This window comes from Rhinolophus sinicus, linkage group LG05 (assembly GCF_036562045.2).
Source record: "Rhinolophus sinicus isolate RSC01 linkage group LG05, ASM3656204v1, whole genome shotgun sequence".
Classification (NCBI taxonomy): domain Eukaryota; kingdom Metazoa; phylum Chordata; class Mammalia; order Chiroptera; family Rhinolophidae; genus Rhinolophus; species Rhinolophus sinicus.
In genome coordinates this window covers 113,362,371-113,384,463 of record NC_133755.1, presented here as the reverse complement: position 1 = coordinate 113,384,463, position 22,093 = coordinate 113,362,371, and the positions used below count along the sequence as shown (strand labels likewise).

At 34.2% G+C, this 22,093-nt stretch overlaps 2 protein-coding genes across 12 annotated transcripts in view; one reads left to right on the top strand and one right to left on the bottom strand.

Moving 5' to 3' along the window:
• MYO6 (myosin VI) overlaps positions 1 to 22,093 on the bottom strand; it is a 136,390-nt gene that overhangs the window by 102,812 nt on the left and 11,485 nt on the right. The gene's annotated exons all lie outside the window — the stretch shown is intronic.
• LOC109446305 (ATP synthase F(0) complex subunit f, mitochondrial) lies at positions 4,956 to 5,204 on the top strand. Of its 2 annotated transcripts, XM_019729595.2 has the most exons (2): positions 4,956 to 5,076; positions 5,191 to 5,204. In XM_019729595.2, the coding sequence occupies exons 1-2, from the start codon at positions 4,956 to 4,958 to the stop codon at positions 5,202 to 5,204; spliced, it is 135 nt and encodes a 44-aa protein (XP_019585154.2). The 2 variants fall into 2 exon arrangements, with proteins under 2 accessions (XP_019585154.2, XP_019585153.2); XM_019729594.2 differs by having other exon boundaries at positions 4,956 to 5,204.

Genomic DNA, 22,093 nt, shown 5'->3' with positions numbered 1-22,093 from the left:
TTAAAATGTTCAACCCAAATGCTTCTGTTTTACAAGTATTCAAACAGATCCTTGTAAAAGATCAGAGTGGAAATTTTTTTTTTTTCATTCTTCAATCAGCTGAAAAATCAGTCTCCTTGATAGAATACTTTTTACTAATGGAATAAGCTCAAGAGGAAAGGATCTTAGCAGAATCTTTGTTTTATTACTGAAGTCCCAAAATTTGTTATCACTTAGTATAGCACATCTTACTACATTTTGAGCACAAACTATTATAATTTTAATAATTTTCAGGTACATAATCAGGCTTCACAGCAATTACAGTTTAATCACAGCATTAATAAATTCATAAACATTATACACACTAAGTTCATTAATCCTTTAAAACATTAAATCTTACCTAGAAAAATCCACAACTGAGCCACAGATCAAAATAAGAAATTCAACACTCCAAAATTTCCTAATTGCATCAATTATTTTTCACAATTAAAAATATAGCTATTGTGCTATTGTAGGGGGAAAATAAATCTAGTAATTAAAAATGTCCCAACAGCTACATAATTATATCTGTACTTAATTTATAATTTACTCATAACCACAAAAAAATGCCAGAAACTTATACACCAGTTATGAGCTCCTGTAAAAATTAATGGGATCAAGTATTCAATCTTGTAATCTGAAAAATGCAGATTAAAATGAGATTTTTGCCTACATTATTAGAAAAAACTTACTGTAATAACCAACGCTAAAGAAGTTACAGTGGAATTTATATCTCTCTAAGCATTGTTGTGAAAAATGTAAACTGGTACTATAATTTTGAAAAGCAACATGGTTATATGCATATGTCAAGAGTCTTAAGAATGTTTAGATTTTTTTATCTATTATTCTTATTTCTAGGCAACTATACTTAAGAAAATAATCAGAAGTCCACCTGAAGTGGGACTTAACAAACAAAGAAGAAGAAGGAAAAGAAAGAGGAGGAGAAAAAGAAGAAACCAAACAGAAAAAGAAATTTAAAAACTTAGAAACAAGCTAAATGTTTAATACTAAAGAATAATTAACTAAATAATAGTACTGTATAATTAAGCATTTAAGGAGTCAACAACCACGGGTTTGATTATTCAGTAAGAGCTACTCTGCAAAAACTTGGCATATACTGGTGATTTATAAGAGGGTAATACCTACTTAAAATTTATTGTAAAGATTAAATGAAATACCATATATCTCGACAATTCTAATATGCACTTTTTTCACATGCTAACATATTTAAAACTAGGATGCATTTAGTAATCAATGGTGTGTTATTACTTATGTGTTTTGTTTTTTCTTTTTCAGCAGTGTGTGTGGTGTGTGCCACTGATTTGGCTGCAACTCCTGGCAACCATATGAATGAACGGTGTCCACAGTGTCCTGTCCTTACAGCCCTGTCAGCTCCTGCAGACTCATGCCTATGGCTTCTTTTATGGAATCAACCTATCTCATATTTGGTCTTCCTTTCTTCCTGCTGCATTCTATTTTTCCCAACATTACTGTCTTTTACAAAGACACTTCTCACTTCTCATGATATGCCCAAAATAGGACTTCAGTTTTGTCATTTTTGCCTCCAGCAATGTTTTGCATTGTTTCAGACTTAATTTGCTCTAGGACCCACTTGTTCATTTTTCTGGTGGTCCAGGGTATGCAAAAAGTTCTCCATCAGCATCATATTTTAAATGAGCACATTTTTTTTTCCTATCAGCCTACTTCACTGTCCAACTTTTGCATCCATACATAGCAACTGAGGAGATGAGGGTATGGATGGCCTTAGCCTTGGTCTCTAATGACACATCTTTGCTCTTGATGATCTTTCCTAATTCTCTAATGCTGCCCTTCCAAGTCTCAGCTTTCTCTTTATGTCTTGGCTGCAGTCTCCACTTGAATTAATGTCTGAACCATGGTAAGCAAAATCTTTAACAATTTCAATGTGTTCATTCTCTATGTTGTGTATTTCTTCCATAGTCATGATTTTTGTCTTCATGTTCAAATGTAGCTCTGCTTTGGCACTTTTCTTTGTTTGCTTTCAACAAAAGTCGTTTCAAATCATTGCTTCTTTCTACCAGTAAAATGGTTTCATCTGCCTATCTTAAGTTATTCATATTCTATAGATGTTCACTCCTCCTTCCTCTGAATCTAGTTCAGCTTTCCGTATAGTATGTTCTTCATGCAAATTAAACATATAGGCAGATAAAATGCACCCTGGTCTCTGACACCTTCACCGACAGGAAGCCAGTTTGTCTCTCCATATTCTGGCCTTACAGTGGCTTCCTGTCCACCAAACAGGTTACACCTTAGGACAATCAAGTGCTGAATGAAGCACAACCTTCTCTTTCAGAGCAACACATAGCTTTTCATGATCCATGCAGTCAAAGGCTTTATTGCAGTAAAGCCATAGATTAACTTTCTTCTGAAATTCTCTGGAGAACTCCAGTATACAATAAATGTTCATAATTTGATCTCAAGTGCTTCTTCTTCTGAATTCAGCTTGAACATCAGGCGTTTCCTGCTCCACACAAAGGGAGAACCTTTGTGCTGCACCTCAAGCATCACTTAACTTGCATGTAAAATCAATTTTGAGCAATGCTCCTAAAAGTTATTGTACTCCTTGGCATCTCCTTTAAGATTGTGATAAAATAATTGTGCACCTTAGAATTGATGGTTACTAGAGTAGAATTCAGATTCAATGAAACCTGGTAATGGATTAAAGAGCCTGGTACAAATTTGAAAAACATACTATATTTTGAGATTCGTGACTTAAAACTAGTCATCTATATAGCAAGTGAGTCTACAGCATCTTTCCTCAGTTCATCAGTTGTATCTACTTTTAACATACAGAGTAAATCTATTACTGTTTTTAGTTAAAGTGCATATTGCCTATAAAGGAACATCATACTGCCTTAATTTTTTTAATTTGTTTAATAGCATGGCAAACGCTAATTTCTTTACTTTCTCTAGACTCCTTTCTCAGGTCCACACTTTCCATCCATTTTCAACTACCCCATGTTCCCCAAGTACTACAGGCTGATCGATCACCATACCTCTGCTCAAATAGCTTCTGCTGATAAAATCATTTCAGAACAAAGTTCTGGCATCCCCTTTCTCCAAGGTTTCTTCTGCCTCAGCCCAATCTCTTCCCATGACTCTTTCTCATCTTTCTTCCTACTTTATCCTACATACCCTCTTCCAACAAAGCCTGAGAAAATGTTATTACTAATATTTACTTCTGTCCTTCTTACTAAACTCAAGCACCCTGAAGATGGGGATCACTCCCACTCACCTATGTATCCCTAAGCCAAGGATGTAATTTGCATATATCCTTTAGCATGCACCACAGACAATTTGCAGAACTAACTGTATCTTGTATACTCCAGAAATATTCAAATAGGCATCAGAAACAAATGTTTATATCACAAAAACAAAACATAGTTCAACTTTTCTTATATATTTCATTTATCAGCATTTTATCAAAAGAAAATGGTTGAGGAATTAATATGACACATCTTATACAGCCTTCATGCAAAGAATTCCACAACTCATCTTGAAGGTAGAGCAACCTTAATAATAAAATTCATAAATAATAGATATAAAAATCCTAAACGTAATATTAGCAAACCAAGTCTAGTAATGAATTAAAAGTACCAGATATCACAACCATATTTCCTTTATTCCAGGAAATCAACTTTGTTTTAATAGTCAAAAAAATAAATAAATGAAAAGACACTCAGAATTATTATGGATGGCAAAGAAACACAGGAAAAGATGTTCAATACTATAATCATTAGAGAAATGTACATTGAAACCACAATGAAATACTACTACACAGCCATTAGAAAGGCTACCATTTTAGAAACTGACAATACTAAATGTTAGCAAGGAGGCAGAACAACTAGAACTCACATATATTGCTTACCATACTACATGAAATCCTACTCCTAGGTATTTACCCAAGAGAAACATCCACACAAGGACTTATATCTGAATGTTTATAGCAGTTTCTTTCATAATTGCCACAAACTGGAAACAATTCCAATATCCATCAACAGATGAATGGATAAGCAAATATCTAAATAGTGTAAGATTCCATTTATGTGAAATGGCAGAACAGGTAAAACTAACCTAAAATGACAGAAATCAGGTAAGATCAGGGGCTGAGGAAGGGGAATAGAATAGACCACAAAGGGGAAGGAGGGGACTTTTTGGGGAAACAGAACTATCCTAAATCTCAAACTGTACACTTCTAAAGAAGTGAATTTTACTTTATGTAAATTATACCTCCATAAACTTGACTTTTAAAAAAATCAATCATTAGAATTCACCACATTAAAAGTATAAAATTCAACAGTCAACTGTGATTTTTCTTTAAAAACCCCTAGAAAACCAGGAAGGAAGGGTATATTCCTTAATCTGATCTAAATGTCTACAGGGGGGAAAAAAGTCACAATTATCAGTAAAGCACAGAAAGCTTTTCCTTTAAAAACAGAAACTAGGTAAGGATGCCTGTTACCACCACTTCTATTCAACACTATACTTGAGATCTTAGTTGGTGCAATAAGGTAAGAAAAAGGAGAAAAAGATATAAAGATTGGAAAGAAAGAGATAAAACTGTCTTATTTGCAGACATGACTGCATACAAAGAAAATAGTTTTTAAATTTACAGATAAATTATAATAAATGAGTTTAATAAGTGTGGGCTATAAGATCAATGTACAGAAATGAATTATATTCCTATATACCAACAATAGTTTAAAATGTTTTTAATAGCATTTACAATAGCATCAAACAATATCAAATATCTAGCAATAAATATAATTTTAAAACATGTGCATCTCCCCAAAGATACTTATTAATTATAAAGCAGAAAACAGTAACTTTACTTGTAAGGAGACAGACAGCACCTTAACCAATCAAAACTCTGGAGAGCAGACACCCCCAATTCCAAGATGGCGTCAGTTGTACCGTTCAAGGAGAAGAAAGTCATGGATGTCAAAATAGGGGAGCTGCCAAGGTGGATACTGATACAGGATTTCATCCTTAAAGGCACTGCTGGAGCGTTTCAAAGAGGTTATTACTGGTATTACAAGTATGTCAATGTGAAGAAAGGGAGCATCTCTGGGGTTTCTGTGGTACTGACAGCTTATGTGCTTTTCAACTACTGCTGTCCTTACAAGGAACTCAAACATGAGCAGTGACGCAAGTACCACTGAAGAGGGCTCAGTGAAGAGGGCACACTCCACATTCCTGACCATGACCTTTGCCCAGCACCCCTGCATCCTTTCATATCATAACTAACACCTAATAAAAGATGACTGGCTCTGGCCTCTTCAAAAAACAAAACAAAACAAAACTCTGGTCAGTACATCATACCATATCTGTGGTATTCCTGCCAAAATGTATAATCTAAATCTCACCACGAAGAAATATCAAACAAACCCAAATAGACAGGCTTTATACAACATAATTAGCTTAAATTATTCAAAAATGTGAAGGTCATGAAACACAGAGGAACATAAGGAATTGTTCGAGGTGACAGGAGACAAAGCAGCATGACAACTGAATGCAACACATGACCCTGGATGTACTTTTGCTATGATTATTTGGGACAATTCGTGATTGCTGAATAAAGTCTGCAAATTTTAAATGATAAGTGTTGCCTGTGATCACGTGGGAGAATTATTTTCTTATTAGGAAATACACACCGAAAGGGTTTAGCAGTAAAAGAGGTTTAAGTCTGCAACTTACGTTAAAAAAATTCTAAGGGAGAGGGAGAGGGGGAGGGGGAGGGGGAAAGGGAGGAGGAGGAAGGGAGAGGGAGAGAGGGAGAAGGGGGGGAGAGAGAGAGAGAGAGAGAGAGAGAGTGTGTGTGTGTGTGTGTGTGTGTGTGTGTGTAAAGAGGGAGAAGGATAAAGAAAATGCAGTAATGTGTTCATTTAAGGAATCTGGGTGAAGGGTACACAGGAATTTTTATAAAGTACTCTTACAACTCTTCTGAAAATCTGAAATCAGAGCAAATTAAAAGTTAAAAAGAAAATATATGTAATGTAAGACTAGAGAGAAAACTATGAAATTATAAATCACTAAGAGAAATTAACAAAGACCTAAGTAAACTAAGCAATACACTGCGATCCGGGATGAGAAGACAATGCTCCCCAAAGTGATCTCTAGGTTCAATGCAACTTGAATTAAAATTCCAATAGATTTTCTTTTCAGAACTTACAAGCTGATTCTAAAATTCATACAGAACTCTTAGGGCCGAGAATAACTAAGACAATCTCAAAACTAAATGGGAAAATGAGATTTACTATAAAACTACAATAATAAGTGTAGTCATGGCTCATGAATAGACAAACCAATGAAACAGAACAAAGATTAGTACATATGCTAATATACTTGATTTACAACAAAAGTAGCAACGCAGGAGAAAAACTACATTTTCAATAAATGCTACTAGGGAAACTAGTTATACATTCAGAAAAAAATTAAATTTGAGACCTATCTCACATCATACACAAAAATTATACACAGATGGGTTGTAAATCTACATGTGAAAGGCAAATAATAAAGCTTCTGGAAGTTTACACAGATTATCTTCATGATCTCAGAGTAGGGAAGAACTTAAAACAGGGAGTAAAAATTAACCAAAAAGAAAAAGATGCCTAAATCTGACAAATCAAGTATTTGTATTCTTAATTATTACACCATTACTTTCTCCCAAAGAAGTTACTTTAGCAGAATTTTCAGCTTTTCTTATAATGTTGCTATGACTTTCTACCTTAATATGAGAAAGGTGACTACCCTGTGCTTCAAAATATTAACTTGTGGAAAATCACATATGAACCAACGCAACTTCCACCTTATAGTGAACTCGTTCCTTTGTTTACCCAGCAATAAAATAGACTGGATTTTTACATTTCTCACTCCCTTTTTCTGAGATGTAGGAGCCCGGTGTATTGTTGGCACTCAATAAAATAATCATTGAATTCACGACTAGATGAATATTTGAAAATTTACATTTAGTTAATGAAAAATGTTATACATATGACAAATCCATATTTGGAAAGTAAACGTGTGCATTGAATTCTAATGCATAATGAATTACAAAGTGACTCCTTACATAATTATACTCATGCCTCCTCCAGCAGTTCCAAGGGTTCACAAATTAAACAAAAAATGGCTTTCAGTTTGTCTCTGACCGAATCAAACTACAGCAACAATCTTCAAACTACAGCAAGTCTTCCATGTCAAGCAGACTGGTACTTCATTCCTCTGCTCCACCCTCTTCCTTTTTCTTTTCCTCCTTAAAGTACAAACTTCCCTTTCACTCTGCTCTGATCCTTACTGTCACGTCCCATGGTCTGTTGGTTTTCCCCAGCCTGATCCTACTATTTCACCCCTTATTCTGGCTTTCAACTTCACCTCCAGTTTCTGTGTCCAACCATATTTCAAACTTCTCTCCTTAATCCCCAGCCCCTCAAATAAAGTCACCCCTATTCAAGATCTGTCAATCCACTCATACAAAAGGTCCTTCTACCATGATCTTACTGAAAGCAAACTCTGATGAACAAGAACGATATTCAAACTTCTTCCCTCTATCCCTTCACCTTTAAGCAGAAATACTGTTTCCCTGAAAATAAGACCAGGTATTATATTAACTTTTACTCTGAAAGACGCATTAGGGCTTATGTTCAGGGGATGTCACCCTGAAAACTCATGCTAGGGCTTATTTTCCGGATAGGTCTTGTTTTCGGGGAATCACGTCATGACTTCTCCCTAAAACACAACCTATGTTTTTGCTCTCCCTGACTTAGATGATTCACAAATGTAAATAAAATTCAAGTAACTGTGTTTCAATCTAGATGATAATTCCCAACTCTTTCAAAAATGCTGGCAAACACTAAATGACCAAAACTGACTATAAAAAGGCCTTTACTGTCAAAATTGATTTTATGGACCTCTTGACACAGCCCAAGGCCTTGTCTAATTACATATATGTCAGTATTACTGAGGCAAGTAGAATGTTTAAAACAACAACAAATGTGATGTCAAATGCTATCTTAGAGTAGAAACTAACCCCTCTGTAAAACATTTCATTATTAAAATAAAGAGCTCCACCCTGTGAGCTGTCATCAAAACATAGGAAGAGACAAAAGGAGGAATGCTGAAAGTCTCATTTAACAGGGCTATTTCAATGTCCTAGTTTCACAAGTGGGGTTACTGGTTCAGTGAACCCAATCATGTAATCCACACAATATTTCTCATTTTAAATCAAAACAAGACCTGATACCAGTAAGCAGTTTTCCAAAAGACAAAGAAAAAATAAAACTTTGGGAGAAAACTAAAGGGACTTTGCGAAAAAAGAGACTAAAAACCTATCTGGTGATATCAAAGACTATCAACTTGTTCTTTTGTGAAAAACTACATTTGCAACAAGTAGATTTCAGAGACAGTCATGAAGATAGCCAGAATCCTTGGCCAAACAGAGAAACGATTTTCAGTTTAAGAGACAGTGAGCACAAAAATAATAAATATGGGGCAAGGAAACAAGGACAGATGGAAAACAGCCTTAAAACGGAACAGGTAAAGAAGAGAAAGTAAACATGAATCAAGGGACAGGATATCAGAGCAAGGATGAAAAGTTTAACAACCAGAGCCACAAACTGGTTAAGAAAACAGTCATTCATTCAGCATAGTAAACTAAATGAATAGCAGGTAAAGGGGAAATTAGAGGAGATTTGTAAAAATCACCATACTAAATGACTAATCATAAGTCTTTATTTTACTTTTTAACCAGCTATAAAGATAAAAAACAAGATTCTGTGGAAGAAGCAGCCAACAAGATACCAACCATCATCTTGAATGTGAGGATAAAAGAAGAGACAGAAACCAAGATAAATCCACAACAATATAAAGCTGGTTTAAATTTATATGAATTAAGGTAATTAATGAATATTAGCTGCATTTCAGCCTATCATTAACTTCCATAAAATGCCCTATACAAATTCAGATTCAAACTGCAAAGGACATGTATTTATGCAAATTCCATTAAGCCAAAGAATAAACTGTGAAACCCATCCCAAAGTTATCTCTATTATCCTGCCTAACTTTGTAAGACTCACCTCACTTTAATACTTGGAGTAAGATTACTCACAATAATTAGTTTTGCTCTGAACTCCAGCACAGCTCCTCATCTGTCCTCGTGTGGTTTAGGTGACACCCCACTCCCCCCATCCCTTTATCTTATCTTGAACAGAAACAGTTTCTCCAAGTGACACTAGAGGAAACACACGCAATCTTGAAAACCTGGAAATCTGAGTTATCACCCAGCACAGATCATCATGCCAACTCCATTTTGGAGATGAAGCAGACAGTATCCCTCCCACTAGAATGAATGGGTCAATTACTCCAAGGGTATCTTCTGCACTTAGCATTCTGTGTCCCAAGCACACTGAACAGTCACCACTTCATATACACAATTTGCACTCCTCCTGCAAGAAAAGCCTCTCCCCTACTCTGCAAGTATTGCATTTCTACTCACTGCTTCCAAAATTAAGCCAATCTCTCTTCCCTGAGGTCTTCAGCCATAATCCTTCTCAGAATTAGGTGCTTCTTCCTCTGCACCTGCTTATAACTCGTATAGCATTAGCTTCTCTCTGTTTTATTTTGTACTTTGTTGTTAAATTTTAATTTTTCCTTAGAGTTTAAGGACAAGAATCATATCCTGCTTGTCTATATACTGCCATCACTGAATATAGTATGTCGTATATAGGGAATTATTAAATATTTGTTGATTGAACAGATGCATGGTAAATGCCCTCTTCAACCTAAACAGCTAAACAAGGCTGTATGTTAGGTTAGAATGTGTACAAACAATATAGTAGTGTCAGAAACTAAGATGAAAGTTTCCAAGGAAGCAGATGTGTACCATTATTAGTTCATCTCTATAGAATTTCAAATCCAGCATATACCTTACCTTGTCTCTGTAAAAACCAAAAAATTCGTAATATGCTTAAGTAGAATTTCAACATATATATTTAGTGTCCTATTTTAACAACGATTTTTGCCATTACCCAAAAATGTTAATGATCACAAAACCTCAAGATGGAGGGTAAAAAATGGGATTGTGCACAAATTTTAGCTTCGTAATTTTTCAAAATGATTGCTCCAACCCTAATAGTTACACAAGAATCAGAGGCTAAACTTTCCTCACATATAGAAATGATCTCGTCTCAGCTACGCATCCTGTACCACGTCCTCCCAAATTATTAAAGAAAGGGTCCGTAAGAGACATACTTTCAGTTACAGTTTCATCTTCCCTAAGAAAACGTTTTTTACCATTTCTACTAGTTTGGGGGTATTTTTTCTTTTTTTTTTTTTTTTTTAGCAATATTCTTGGTGCTCAGGCTCCTTAAGCCCTTGACTATCCCAATCTCGACACCTCTAAGAGATTTTATGTTGAAGGGATGACCTGCAATTTATAATTGGAGAAAATTTTTTAAAGAAGTAGACAATACCTTCACATTTGTGATGTGAATTTGTGACGACTTTATTCACTGAATAGACATTTACTGAGCATCTATTACAACACGGCAAAGTACTCGGCTCTGAACGTACAAGAATAAAACCAGAGTGTTTACAAACCTTTGAAGGAGAAAGACAAGTAAACTGCGTTGTATAGTAACATTTAAATTGCTAACACAAAGTATTCACAGCCATGGGGACTGAGGGCGAGGGGCGACAAAGGAGAGCCACTTTGAAAGAAGTATGAAAAGATGAGTAGAATAGAGCAATGCTATGCTACACATTCCAGGAAAACAAAACAAAACACCAATATGCTCTACATTTCAAACCACCTTGTATTCAAAGTACCTTGTAAATGCTACTAATTACTGTTACCAAGAAAGCATCAATCAACTCCATTAAAAAGCCACCGTCCATTCATTTATAACGGTAGCACTAGGAATTGCTGATACAGGCCATATTCCCTCAAACAATTGTATTAATAAACTTTAACTAGATGTAAAAATTGTTCATCAATAACAAAATAACACTAAACAAATAACGACTAAAGTTGAAGCCCTCAATAGCCTAACTGGAAAAGGAGAGGATCCTTTTACAGGTCATATACACCTCCTGACCTATATTTGGCAATCTGCTTCCAGACTGTCAACAGATAAGCAGCACAGCTCTCAAGACGGGAGACTGATCTTTGGCAAAGCCAGGCGTCCACCCAGGGTGCTGCTATCCCCATACACTGCCCTCAGACGAGCCAAGGTAGGCCTGGAACTTGAGAAGGTTTATTTCCAATCTGGACAGTTGCCAACATGTCTCATTCAAAATCCAGGGACCAGGGCCAGCCCAACCCCCATGCCACAAGCCAAGGAGGCCGTACCTTCTGTACATATTCCCGACCCAGAGGTGACCTGCATGCATTCTTCCACGCCTGCTAAGAGCCATATAAGAATTTGCTCAGCCCTGTTATTATGCAGCCTCTAACCTTACCCCCGGCAACCCAGCAACCACAAATTCCAAGTCCCAGGAGGATCATATGTACTGGAGAGAGCATTTTGCTCTGTTGGGACATATAACTAAGTACTGCAAAAACAGCACCTTCTTTACAATGCACAAGTGATAATAGCAAAGCATAATTTCCATACATTACAATAAAATAATCCCCCATCTAAACCACTCAATTTTTAAGAACCACGTCACAAAAGTCACAAAGTGGGGTGATTAAAAGCTAAGGGGAAAACTCAGTTTCCTTTATCTTGCTCACTAAAGAAAATCTCTAAGAAATACACCATGACATTCTAACTATCACTTAAGAAGCCATTTTTTAAAAGGTAGAAGACAGTCGATGCAGACAAAGTAAAACAACCTAAGTTGCTTCAGTATATTTCAAAATTTAAAGACTCATAAAGCACTAAATTACATTCATTCTCTAGAAGTGGCAAAAAAGAGCCAAAAGAATATAGGAGGATATCAGCAATTTAGTAGTAGAAAAACACACAAATATATAAAAAGAACATGTCAAAAATAAAACACAAGTTTATTCAAACTATTACATTATGGGAGGGAAGTCTATCAGTTCTTTAAATTTGTCAAGGGCTGTAATTAATATGAATTCATTAATCCTATCTGGTGCAAAAATATTAAACAACCATGCTTTTAAATAATATACTTGGAAAAATACATAGTTAATAACCATTTCATTATGTAAAAATTAAAAAACACTTATATTAACTATTATATACAACACCTCAATAAACACATACTTGCTTTGGACTATAAATGGACATTCATCTACGTAAGTCATCAAGCAGCTATTAAGTGGGGCTATAGCAAAGTGTTATGGCAATATCTAGGAAAAATTATTTTTCTTTATACAGCAGCAATAGAGAAACCAAGAATCATAAATTTCAGGTACAGAAATGAAATTTTCCAATCACCTTATAGAAATAAAAATGCATTTAATTTTTAAGGCTTCCCAAAGAGGGGAGATGAGTTGTTTTACTTTAATTTCATTTTTGTAAAGAATACATAGGCACACACATGCACACAAAAATTAAAATAGCCACAACATCCAAAATGCCAACAATAGTGATTATCTTTACGTGGCAGAAACATTAAAGATTCTTATTCACTTCATTTTGGTTATGTGGAATTCCCACATGGAACGAACGAGTTAATTTGGGGGGAGTTTAAAAGGAGACTGATTAGTCTACAAGGTATTCTATAACAAATTTAATTTTACCCCCTTACACTATTCTTTCTCACATCTTTCCCCTATCACGTGCTCTCAGCACCCACAGAACATTTCCTTTGAAGTACAGCCATATGATAAACTGTTGTTTAATGTCTGTCTCCCTACTAGAACATGGTGGGGTATGTCTGTACTGGTCACAGATGCATCTCTAGAACTTGGCATAGTGCTTCTACATAGTAGGCAGGAAAATGGTTGTAAATGAATGAACAAACTGGTCTAAATCCCTCAGAATACAGTGGAAGTGCAACCATTCCCCTCTTTTCACTAAAAAGTGCTGGCTGACATTCCATCACAATCTTCTGTATTTAAAAACATGTCTGAATTACCTCATTAGTCTTCTTTTTTCAATGTAATCAATTCCAGTTCCCTAAAATTTTCTCCAGTTATGTGGCTTTTATTATGAACCCTAGTTTCTCCACAATAGTTCAGTTGTGAAGTTTGGTATTTAAGCCAAACATTCCAACTCCTCTTTACTATTATTATAATTGAAGGGATATTCATAATTTTAATGTAAAATTTGGGCAAATGCAATCAAGTGTTTACAATATCCTTTATATGTAAACAGCCTGCACTCTCAGAATATGAAATTTCAAGTTGCTAAGACTGTATAATTCTCACCATTCAACACTTTCACTAGCATAGTATTTGCACCAATTATATATATATAATTTCACATCTTACAGATTCTGTCATAATTATGACAAATTCTTAGTCTGTTTTCAAGTGACTATCAAAAACCTATAAAGTTATAGTCATTTTCCTATCTCACAGAATCAATTTAAATGTTTTCCAAAAAGTAAATATGCTTAACATCCAAATCTTAGAACAGGGTTGTTGAACAATTTGCCTTAATAACCAGTATATTTACTAAAATTACAAGATCACTAACACAGTTCATAATACTGTCTCCAAAAGTTACCACTCCAATAAAGGCCTCAATATTACCTCTCTCCTGTAAAAACTTATGATGACCTAATGTCTACCTAACGGGGAAGAAAAGAAACTAATGCAAGAAGGTATAAAAAATCCCTCAATACGCTGCCTCTTGAACTGAAAACACATCTGTAACTTCATCCATAGCCGACCTTGCCCAGCTCTTTTCAGGGCTGCTTTCTCCATATGTGTTCTTGACACCATCTGTTCCAGCCCTTTCAGAATCTGGGTGCTCCATACTGTCTCTGAACTGGTTTTAATCATTCACTCACCACTACCTTCTCTTTACCAGCAGGATTAGTAAAACAATGATTCCTAAAGTAAAATATTTACTTTATATGAACACCTAAAATAGAAGCCAAAACGGTGAATTTTCTAATTGTATTATGAAGAAAATTTACCTAACTTAAGCTATCTAGATTAAAAAGAAATAATCATTTCAGTCTTCAAGTACATGAATGATAAGGATGAAATTAGGTTTACATAGGGGCATGTGTGTATACATATACAGCAATAATCAAATGGCCTACATCTCCAGAAATAAAATATAAAAGATGGAGCAATTAGGTTAGCCATGAAGAATCTTCATGAAGAACAAGAGACAAAAAAAGAGTTACAGAAACTTCATCTCAGGAGCTGTTTAAGATAAAAATGAAACAGTGAATGACCTGTGTTGAGTGGTTTAAATACGGTCTGCCAGGAAACAAAAAACTAGATTCAAGAGAATTAACTTCTACTTCCAAATCTAGCAACGAGTAAGGAGTACACCATTTTAATAATTGTCAATGATTCTTAAGTCTCCACCATAGACTGTGCTCTATTTTTTAACTCCTCCATAAGATACTAAAAGTTTTAATAACTAGTGTACAAAAACCAAACCATTAAAATATTTTGGTCACCAAGAATTAAGCTTCTTCAGTATTTGACAGAAAGTTTTATATACACAAATTTTATATAAAAAAAGGTAAAAACAACTGAACTGTACGTTGGAATCACCTGCAGACCTGTGAGAAGATAGTGAAATGTAGGTCTCACCCTCCAATCCAAGATCTGGGATTTAATGGGTCTAGAGTCTAGACTATGGCCCAGCCCATCAGGACTTTGAGAACTATCCTAGAATTTAGTCTTCCACTTCTAATAGTAACAAATAGAAATGCAGTTATTTCCATGTTGGTACAGTAATTATTTGGAAAGTCACCCCAAATTCTCATTTGTATTGCAGGGAGAAATAAGGGAAAGATTTCATATCATCTTATACAATTTGGGGGAATTTTTAATGTTCAGGTTGTAACTTTAATTAACTGAATTTTTCCCTTAAATTTTATTTACAGAGAAATACTTTTAGCATCTGGTATCCAAATATAAATGCTGCCGCTCTGATGAGGCACAAGTACAGATAAATGTATCTCCAGTTAAAACATACATTCATTCATCTCGTTTTGTTCATTAATCAGTTTCTTGGAGCTATATACACACTTTAGGAAAGGTCAATAAAAGGGTCCTTGGCAGAACCTTTTTACAAAGAAAACTTCTGTAAGGAAAAGTGTTGCTAACTTATATATGTGTCTTGTAAGTTTACATTTCTATATATTTCCTGAGCAAAGCCATCTACACTATCCTCGTTAACACTATGATTCTTTAATTATATTGTTATCCATCAAGGTTCAGCTAAATTGTCAATCTGACTTCAAAAAAATCAATTAAAAGATAAGTCAACTAAAAGATATCTAGCTCTCAAATACATAAATAACAGTCATTGGAAAAAAGTAAAGGTATAAGGGGGGTAGTTCAAAAGTTCAAATACTACATAGAGAACAACAGATACTTAACTCTATACAATAAACAACATGAGAAAATTATTTCTGGCCATGTTTTCAAAGAGTATCTCTTTATGTATCTTTATAGCAACTTCTCTATAGTATCTCTTTATGGCAAAATAATTAATATATTTTACAGCAATAATTCCTTCTAGCCTTTGTTCATTCTCAGATTCACAATCACCTTGAAGGCAAAAAATGGATTGCGACATCTGGGGCAGAACTGTCTCATAAAATAAAGAAAAATTATTGTATTTAAACTCAGATCCAAAGTAGACCACGTCTATAATCTAAAATTACCATGGACATGTCAATAATCTAAAACTACAGGTAAAAAAGTTATTTATACATTTTGCTACAGGTATAAACTTAAAAATACTGACAATAAAATGTTCGGGGAGGCAATTTGTTCAAGTGTAATCTGTGAATCATGTGTTATTTTAAAAAGTAAATATACACTATTTATAACTATTATAGCTTCTAATTTATATCAGTCTAAATGTTTTTATTATTTCACTAATTCTTTGTATACTCAGAATTTAAAAGCTTCAGTGTCTCACTTGAAGACAGTCATACAACATTCAAGAATAAATTGAAGTAGTCAATGAAACTACTACAACCAAAATAAATGTCTGTCTAGGATAGCCCATAGTAATATGGCTCCTGTGAGAAGGGTTAATATAAGAGCATTTTATTTCAAATTATTTCGATGCCATTAATGATACATAGAAAGCAACATAAATAGCAAACTTAGCAAAGGTAGATAAGCCCAAAATCTAATCCAATATATGTGAATATATATGCAAAATATTTTCACTGTTTTAATACACACTGAATTATCCAAAAATACAATACCACGTAAATGGAAAAAAGACTGTCCTTTATTTGGAACCTTACCTAAAGGTGTTCATCATTCTGGAAAAAAAATCACGTTACAGAGCAATGCTGATCATGGTATTTGAGTCACCAATATAACATACCTAGTTGTTTGTTAGTCTAATTTACAGCAGCTGCATTCATAACTATTCTACATATGTATATTAACATCTGATTACTTTATTCTATCTTACAGTATTGGAGTACCTAAGCTTTCACATACTGAAATACATATATTAATATAATTGATATAAACAAATGTATATTTAAATTCAAATTTATATTCTATTTATAATATAAATATATTAATATTACTAATATAAGCATTAATATATTTCATCACTGTGATAAACATAATTTATAATTACTTGCTTTTATGTTAGGCTACTGTATTAATTTTTAATTTTATATGTGTATAGACATGTGCATATGTCTATACAGAGGGTGCCAAAAAAAATGAATACACATTTTAAGACAGGAAAAAACTATTAAAATTGTAATATTCAATATATACCAATAACAAAAGATGAATATAAGTCATGTTTGACTTCTGCAATTACAAAAGCTTCTCCGAGTAGTTACCATCAGCGTCCAGACACTTCTGATTACGGTGAACTACTGCTTGAGCAACGCTGACCAAAGTGTCCACTTGTACACATTTTTCATTTTTTTGGCATCCCTGGTATATGTACACATGTGGAGGTTTTGTGTCTACTAATTTCATTTCAGTATAATAAATAGGGTATTACAAAATAATTGTTTTCAAAAGGGGGCACCAAGTCTGACAGAGTAGATAATTACTAGTATGCAGTAAAAGGGAATAGGACTGAGGCCAGAAACCTGACATATGAAAGGAAGAATGAGGAACATTAGTGGGGGCGGGGAGAGGGGGCGGGGAAGTAGACAGAAAGTACCTTAGGAGAGAGTACTATGCCGAAGGAGAAGGAAGTCTCAACAAGAAAGAGCTGTCACCATCATGAAGTGGTTCAGAAAGGCTGCTAACAACTGAAAGTAAACCAATGGGTTTGAAAATAGGAAGAGTACTGGTACCCAACCTTTGAGCAGTTTCAGGATAGTAGAGGCAAAAATGATACTGCAGTGAGTAAAAGAGTGAAGAGAGGGGGGAAAAACAGTTCACAGAGCCTTCTATTTTAAGACATTTAGAGTAAGGGAAAGAGAACTGAGGCAAAAGAATAAGGAATACAGCAGGATCAAAAGCAGGAGATTTTCATTTGTTTCTGTTTTTTGTTGGTTAAGCTAGAAAAATATTTCGGAGAGGATAATCCAAGTTTATTTTAGATATCAAGTCCTGACTTCATTATATACGCCTAATTACAAGTTTTAAGAAATAACTCTTCTACAAACTGAAATGTTTATAGATGATGAAATTAGACGATATCTGGGATTTTACTCAAAGTAATCCAGAGGGAGGAGAAATAACTATAAAGAAAAAAACTACAGTAAGATTAGCCATGAGTTGCTAACTGTTCAATATGGGTGATGGGCACATGGGGTTCATATGCTCCTCTCTTCTTTTGTGAATATGCTTAAAACTTTCCATAATAAAATGATTTTTTAAAAGAAATATTCTCTAAAAGATGTTCATTTTTCACTTTTATATACTATATATAATATGCTGCTCTTAAATGTCAACTGATCATATTTATTTTTTATCAAGGTATTATCTTGAGGTTTTTCTTAGCAATGATTACACAACAATTGCTGAATTACCTCAATTTCTCACTTCACTTTCCAAATGATCACAGCAAGCAATTTCATACTCAACTAGATGAAAAAAAGGAGGTGAAAAAAAAATAGATGAAAGCTGAATCTAGAGTTCTGGGTCAGAGTTCAAAAATCTATCCACTAAGGAATTCCATTTGACAGGATCCATATTATAGCATAAAATAAATGCTTATTTTCTAGTCATAGCTTTATATAAAATATGTCTGGAATTACCTCTATATTTTTCAACTGCACAGTATTAATGGGGAAAAAAATGAACTCTGAATTAATCAAGCCCTATGAATTATCTCTTCAGGTAGGCAAATGACCTTTATTAGCCAATCTAACCCTCGGTTTCCTCAACTTCTTAATAAGGAATTGGAATTAAATTAACTCTGGGGTAATGTCCAACTCTAACTTCCTAGATTTCTACATATCTAGTCTACATGAAACCTGAACATATTCACAACTCAAGTGGACAATTATTTAGACCAGTAGCAGTTCTCCAAGTGCACTCAATGGACCCCTTGAAATCACTGACACCCTTTCTGAGAGTCAACAAGGTCAAAACTATTTTCACTATAATACTAAGACACTTGCCTTTTTCACTGTGGTTATATTTACCCTAATAATGCAAAACCAGTGATGGGTAAAATTCCTACCAGTTAAGCTAGAATCAAGGTAATAGCACCATGTACCAGTGGTCACTGCACCAATAGTAAAACGAATACTGTTTCACTTAAGAATACCTTTGATGAAGCAGTAAAATTTATTAATTAGATCTTGATCCTCAAATTATACATCTTTTTACTATTCTCTATGACAAAATAGAAATTGTGCATAAAGTACCAAGTATGATGGTTGACTCAAGGAAAATTATTGTGCAAATGTTTGAATTCTAATCTTTAGAATCTGACCTTTTTTCCACAAAACACCATTTTTACTGGAAAGAATGACTAAGAAACTTTGGTTATTCAAACTTGGGTTTTTGGCAAACAGGTTTTGTTTGTTTATTTTTTTGTTTTTTGAGTGAAGCCTGTCATTTCAAGGAAAGCAACTGACACGCATTTGTTGACCGTGATAAAATTCAAGTGAAAAGTAGAATCTGGGAAAACTTGTTATCTGCCACTTTGAGCATAATAGCTTATTCTGTTTAAATACTTAAAAGACTTCTCTGATGAGATCGAAATAAGATTTTGATATTACATAAATTTAGAAAATCTGCATAACTCAGTGAAACAGTATGTCCCAAATGATCAATATATCATGTTATAGAATCATACATAGGTAAAAGATCTCTTCAAACTGCAAAATAAACCAATGGGTTGCAATGTAACAATACAAAAAGTTCACTGATATGGTTTAAAGATTCTACTCTGGAACATTAAGAAGTTACCACTTGCGGAGTTGTGGTGAAGGATCAAAGAAGAATATACACAATTATCTGAAAGAGTTAAATTAATACTTCTTTTCCCAATGATATATCTGTGTGAGGCCAAATTTTCTTCACATACAGTTCAACCAAAACAAAACGTAACACAACAAATTGAATGTATAACCAGAACATGACAATCCAGCTATCTTCTATTAGGTTAGACAGTAAAGAGATTCACAAAAATGTAAAAAAAATGCCACTCTTTTCACTAATTTTTGTTTTGGAAAATTTTTATTTTTCATAAAATATGTCATTTATGTTAACATGCATTTATTAATAATTTTTATTTTTAAATAGGTTAAACAATTTTTAAATTTCTAAATTCTAATTTCTAACATAGCAAATATTGGTAAACATAATCAAACAGATAAACAAAATTTTTAAGGACTCCTCAATAATTCAGAGTGTAAAGGAGTCATAAGACCTGAGATCCGCTGATCTATGTAAAACCTTACCAAATTGTCTGCTAGGGGTTCACACTCTCTAGTCATTCACAACCTAGTTAAAGTCGGGGAGAACGAAAGAAGATATATATATATATTACGTAACCTGTAATAAATATAATACAGGTGTTATTCCAAACAGTAAATTTGGGAAAGCTATTTTGAAAAATTTAATTCAAGCAGGGTCCTGAAAGATGGGTAAGACTTACTAAAGGAAAATGCATTCCAGACAAAGGTCTGTTTGAACAAGACTAGGGAGATGGGAGAATGGGGACACGTTTGGGGAATAGGTCAATGGGGCTAGAGCATAGTACAATGGCAGATGTGTGACAAGTGCTGAGGTGGAAAAGTGGGCCGAGAGATTAGGCCACAAAAGGTTTCAAATGACATAATAAAAGTTTGGACACTAAAATGTATTAATAAAGAGCATATTAACATGGATTCCTATTGAGCAAGAGAAATATTACCATCTGATTTCTACTTTGACATATAACCCTAGTGGTGATGCATAACAGACCGACTATACATTGAGGAAAACAGCCAAATATAGGAAGATGTGTATAGAGAAGGAAATGACCTATACTTGGTCAGAGGGGCAAGAAAGTGAAGGACAACCTTCCAGAAGCAGAACAGGGTTTGGCAATTGACAGACTATGCCAAGTAAAGAGAGAAAACAACTAGGATAATGGGGGTGTAATAAGGGAAACAAGATGATGCAAGTTTCTGAAAGGAGGTGGATTTGATGGGAATATGGAAATGTTAAGATGGTTATAGAGTATCAGTTTGGAAATGGTGGTCAAGATGCTACAGAAAGAAATTTGGAAGAAAATCTGCATACAAATTAGAGTTGCAACCATGATATAATTATCAAAAATAAGAACAGAATGAGCAGAGCAAAGGGCAAAGCACAGGATTTTATGAGACACAGACAGTAAAGACATGGGCAGAGAAAATTATGCAACAAAAACAAAATAGGAAAAGTCCGAGACTTGAGAGTACATGACCACTGCAGCTAATAGGAAAGAATTCAAGAAGAATCAGTTGGTCAGTAGCTAAAGAGGTTGGAAAAGAATAATGATCAAAATGAGACCACTGGACCTATTAATTAGGCAGTTACAGAGTAGTATCTGTTGAGTGTTTAGGGACAGAACACAGGTTACAATGAATCTGGGTTCACAGCCTCATTAACATGGTATTAGGTACAGGAAACAAGTATTTTACCCAGGGCTACCTGAATACATGTTTTCCAAACAATAGTCTGCCTGCTTTTCAAACATAATAATTTTTTAATAAAATTCTCTCTCTAAAATATATGTTCTTTTCAGAGAATTTATTTCACAGTAACATAAAACATTGCTTTTAACCTTTAAACAGCAGAACACTAGCATTTACCTAATACATTTTATGACAAAAAGAATTTACTATTGTGCTATATATTGAACCTCAATCTAGCACTTAAAAGAATATTATTCTTAGTGTAGATGAGCCTACTAAAGTGCATTTTAGTGCAAATCCAACAAATAGCATCCATTTAATTAAAAAAGCCCTATTATCCAATCCCTTTTTATTAGTAATATCAAACAAAATATGAGCTCACATTTAATTTAGGCATAGTTACATGAAATGTGTATGTAGCCAGGCCTATGTTTATGCAAAGGTAGTATGTGAAAGATCCATATTCATTAGTATAATTTAGAAAACAATGCTTTGTTTTACAAAAAGTCTTCCCTTTACAAAAGAAATCTCTATTGACATCATTTCAATCAATATGAAGCTTTTCTAGGATAATAAAAAAATTACAATTTAATTCTTTATTTAATTTACACAAAACTTTACAAGACTACGTTTGTTTCAAGTAAATTCATGAAGTGTGCAATTAAAATGGGTAGTTGTTAAGGGCCTTAAAAACCATAAGGAATGGCTTGGATCCTGCAGGCCAGAAGCCTCCCCTCTCTCATCAACTGGCAGGGAAATTGGAGTACTATGTAGGGCAGGCACCTTAAGAGTGAGGACAAAAAAGGCATTACAGAAGAAGCGTGTGCCTTAGACTTGAAAGTGGGCAATGACTGCATGAAGTGTCATGATGTTA

What these genes read in the sequence shown, in the direction of transcription:
- LOC109446305 (XM_019729594.2), top strand. Translation starts at nt 4,956, where the DNA reads ATGGCGTCAGTTGTACCGTTCAAGGAGAAGAAAGTCATGGATGTCAAA.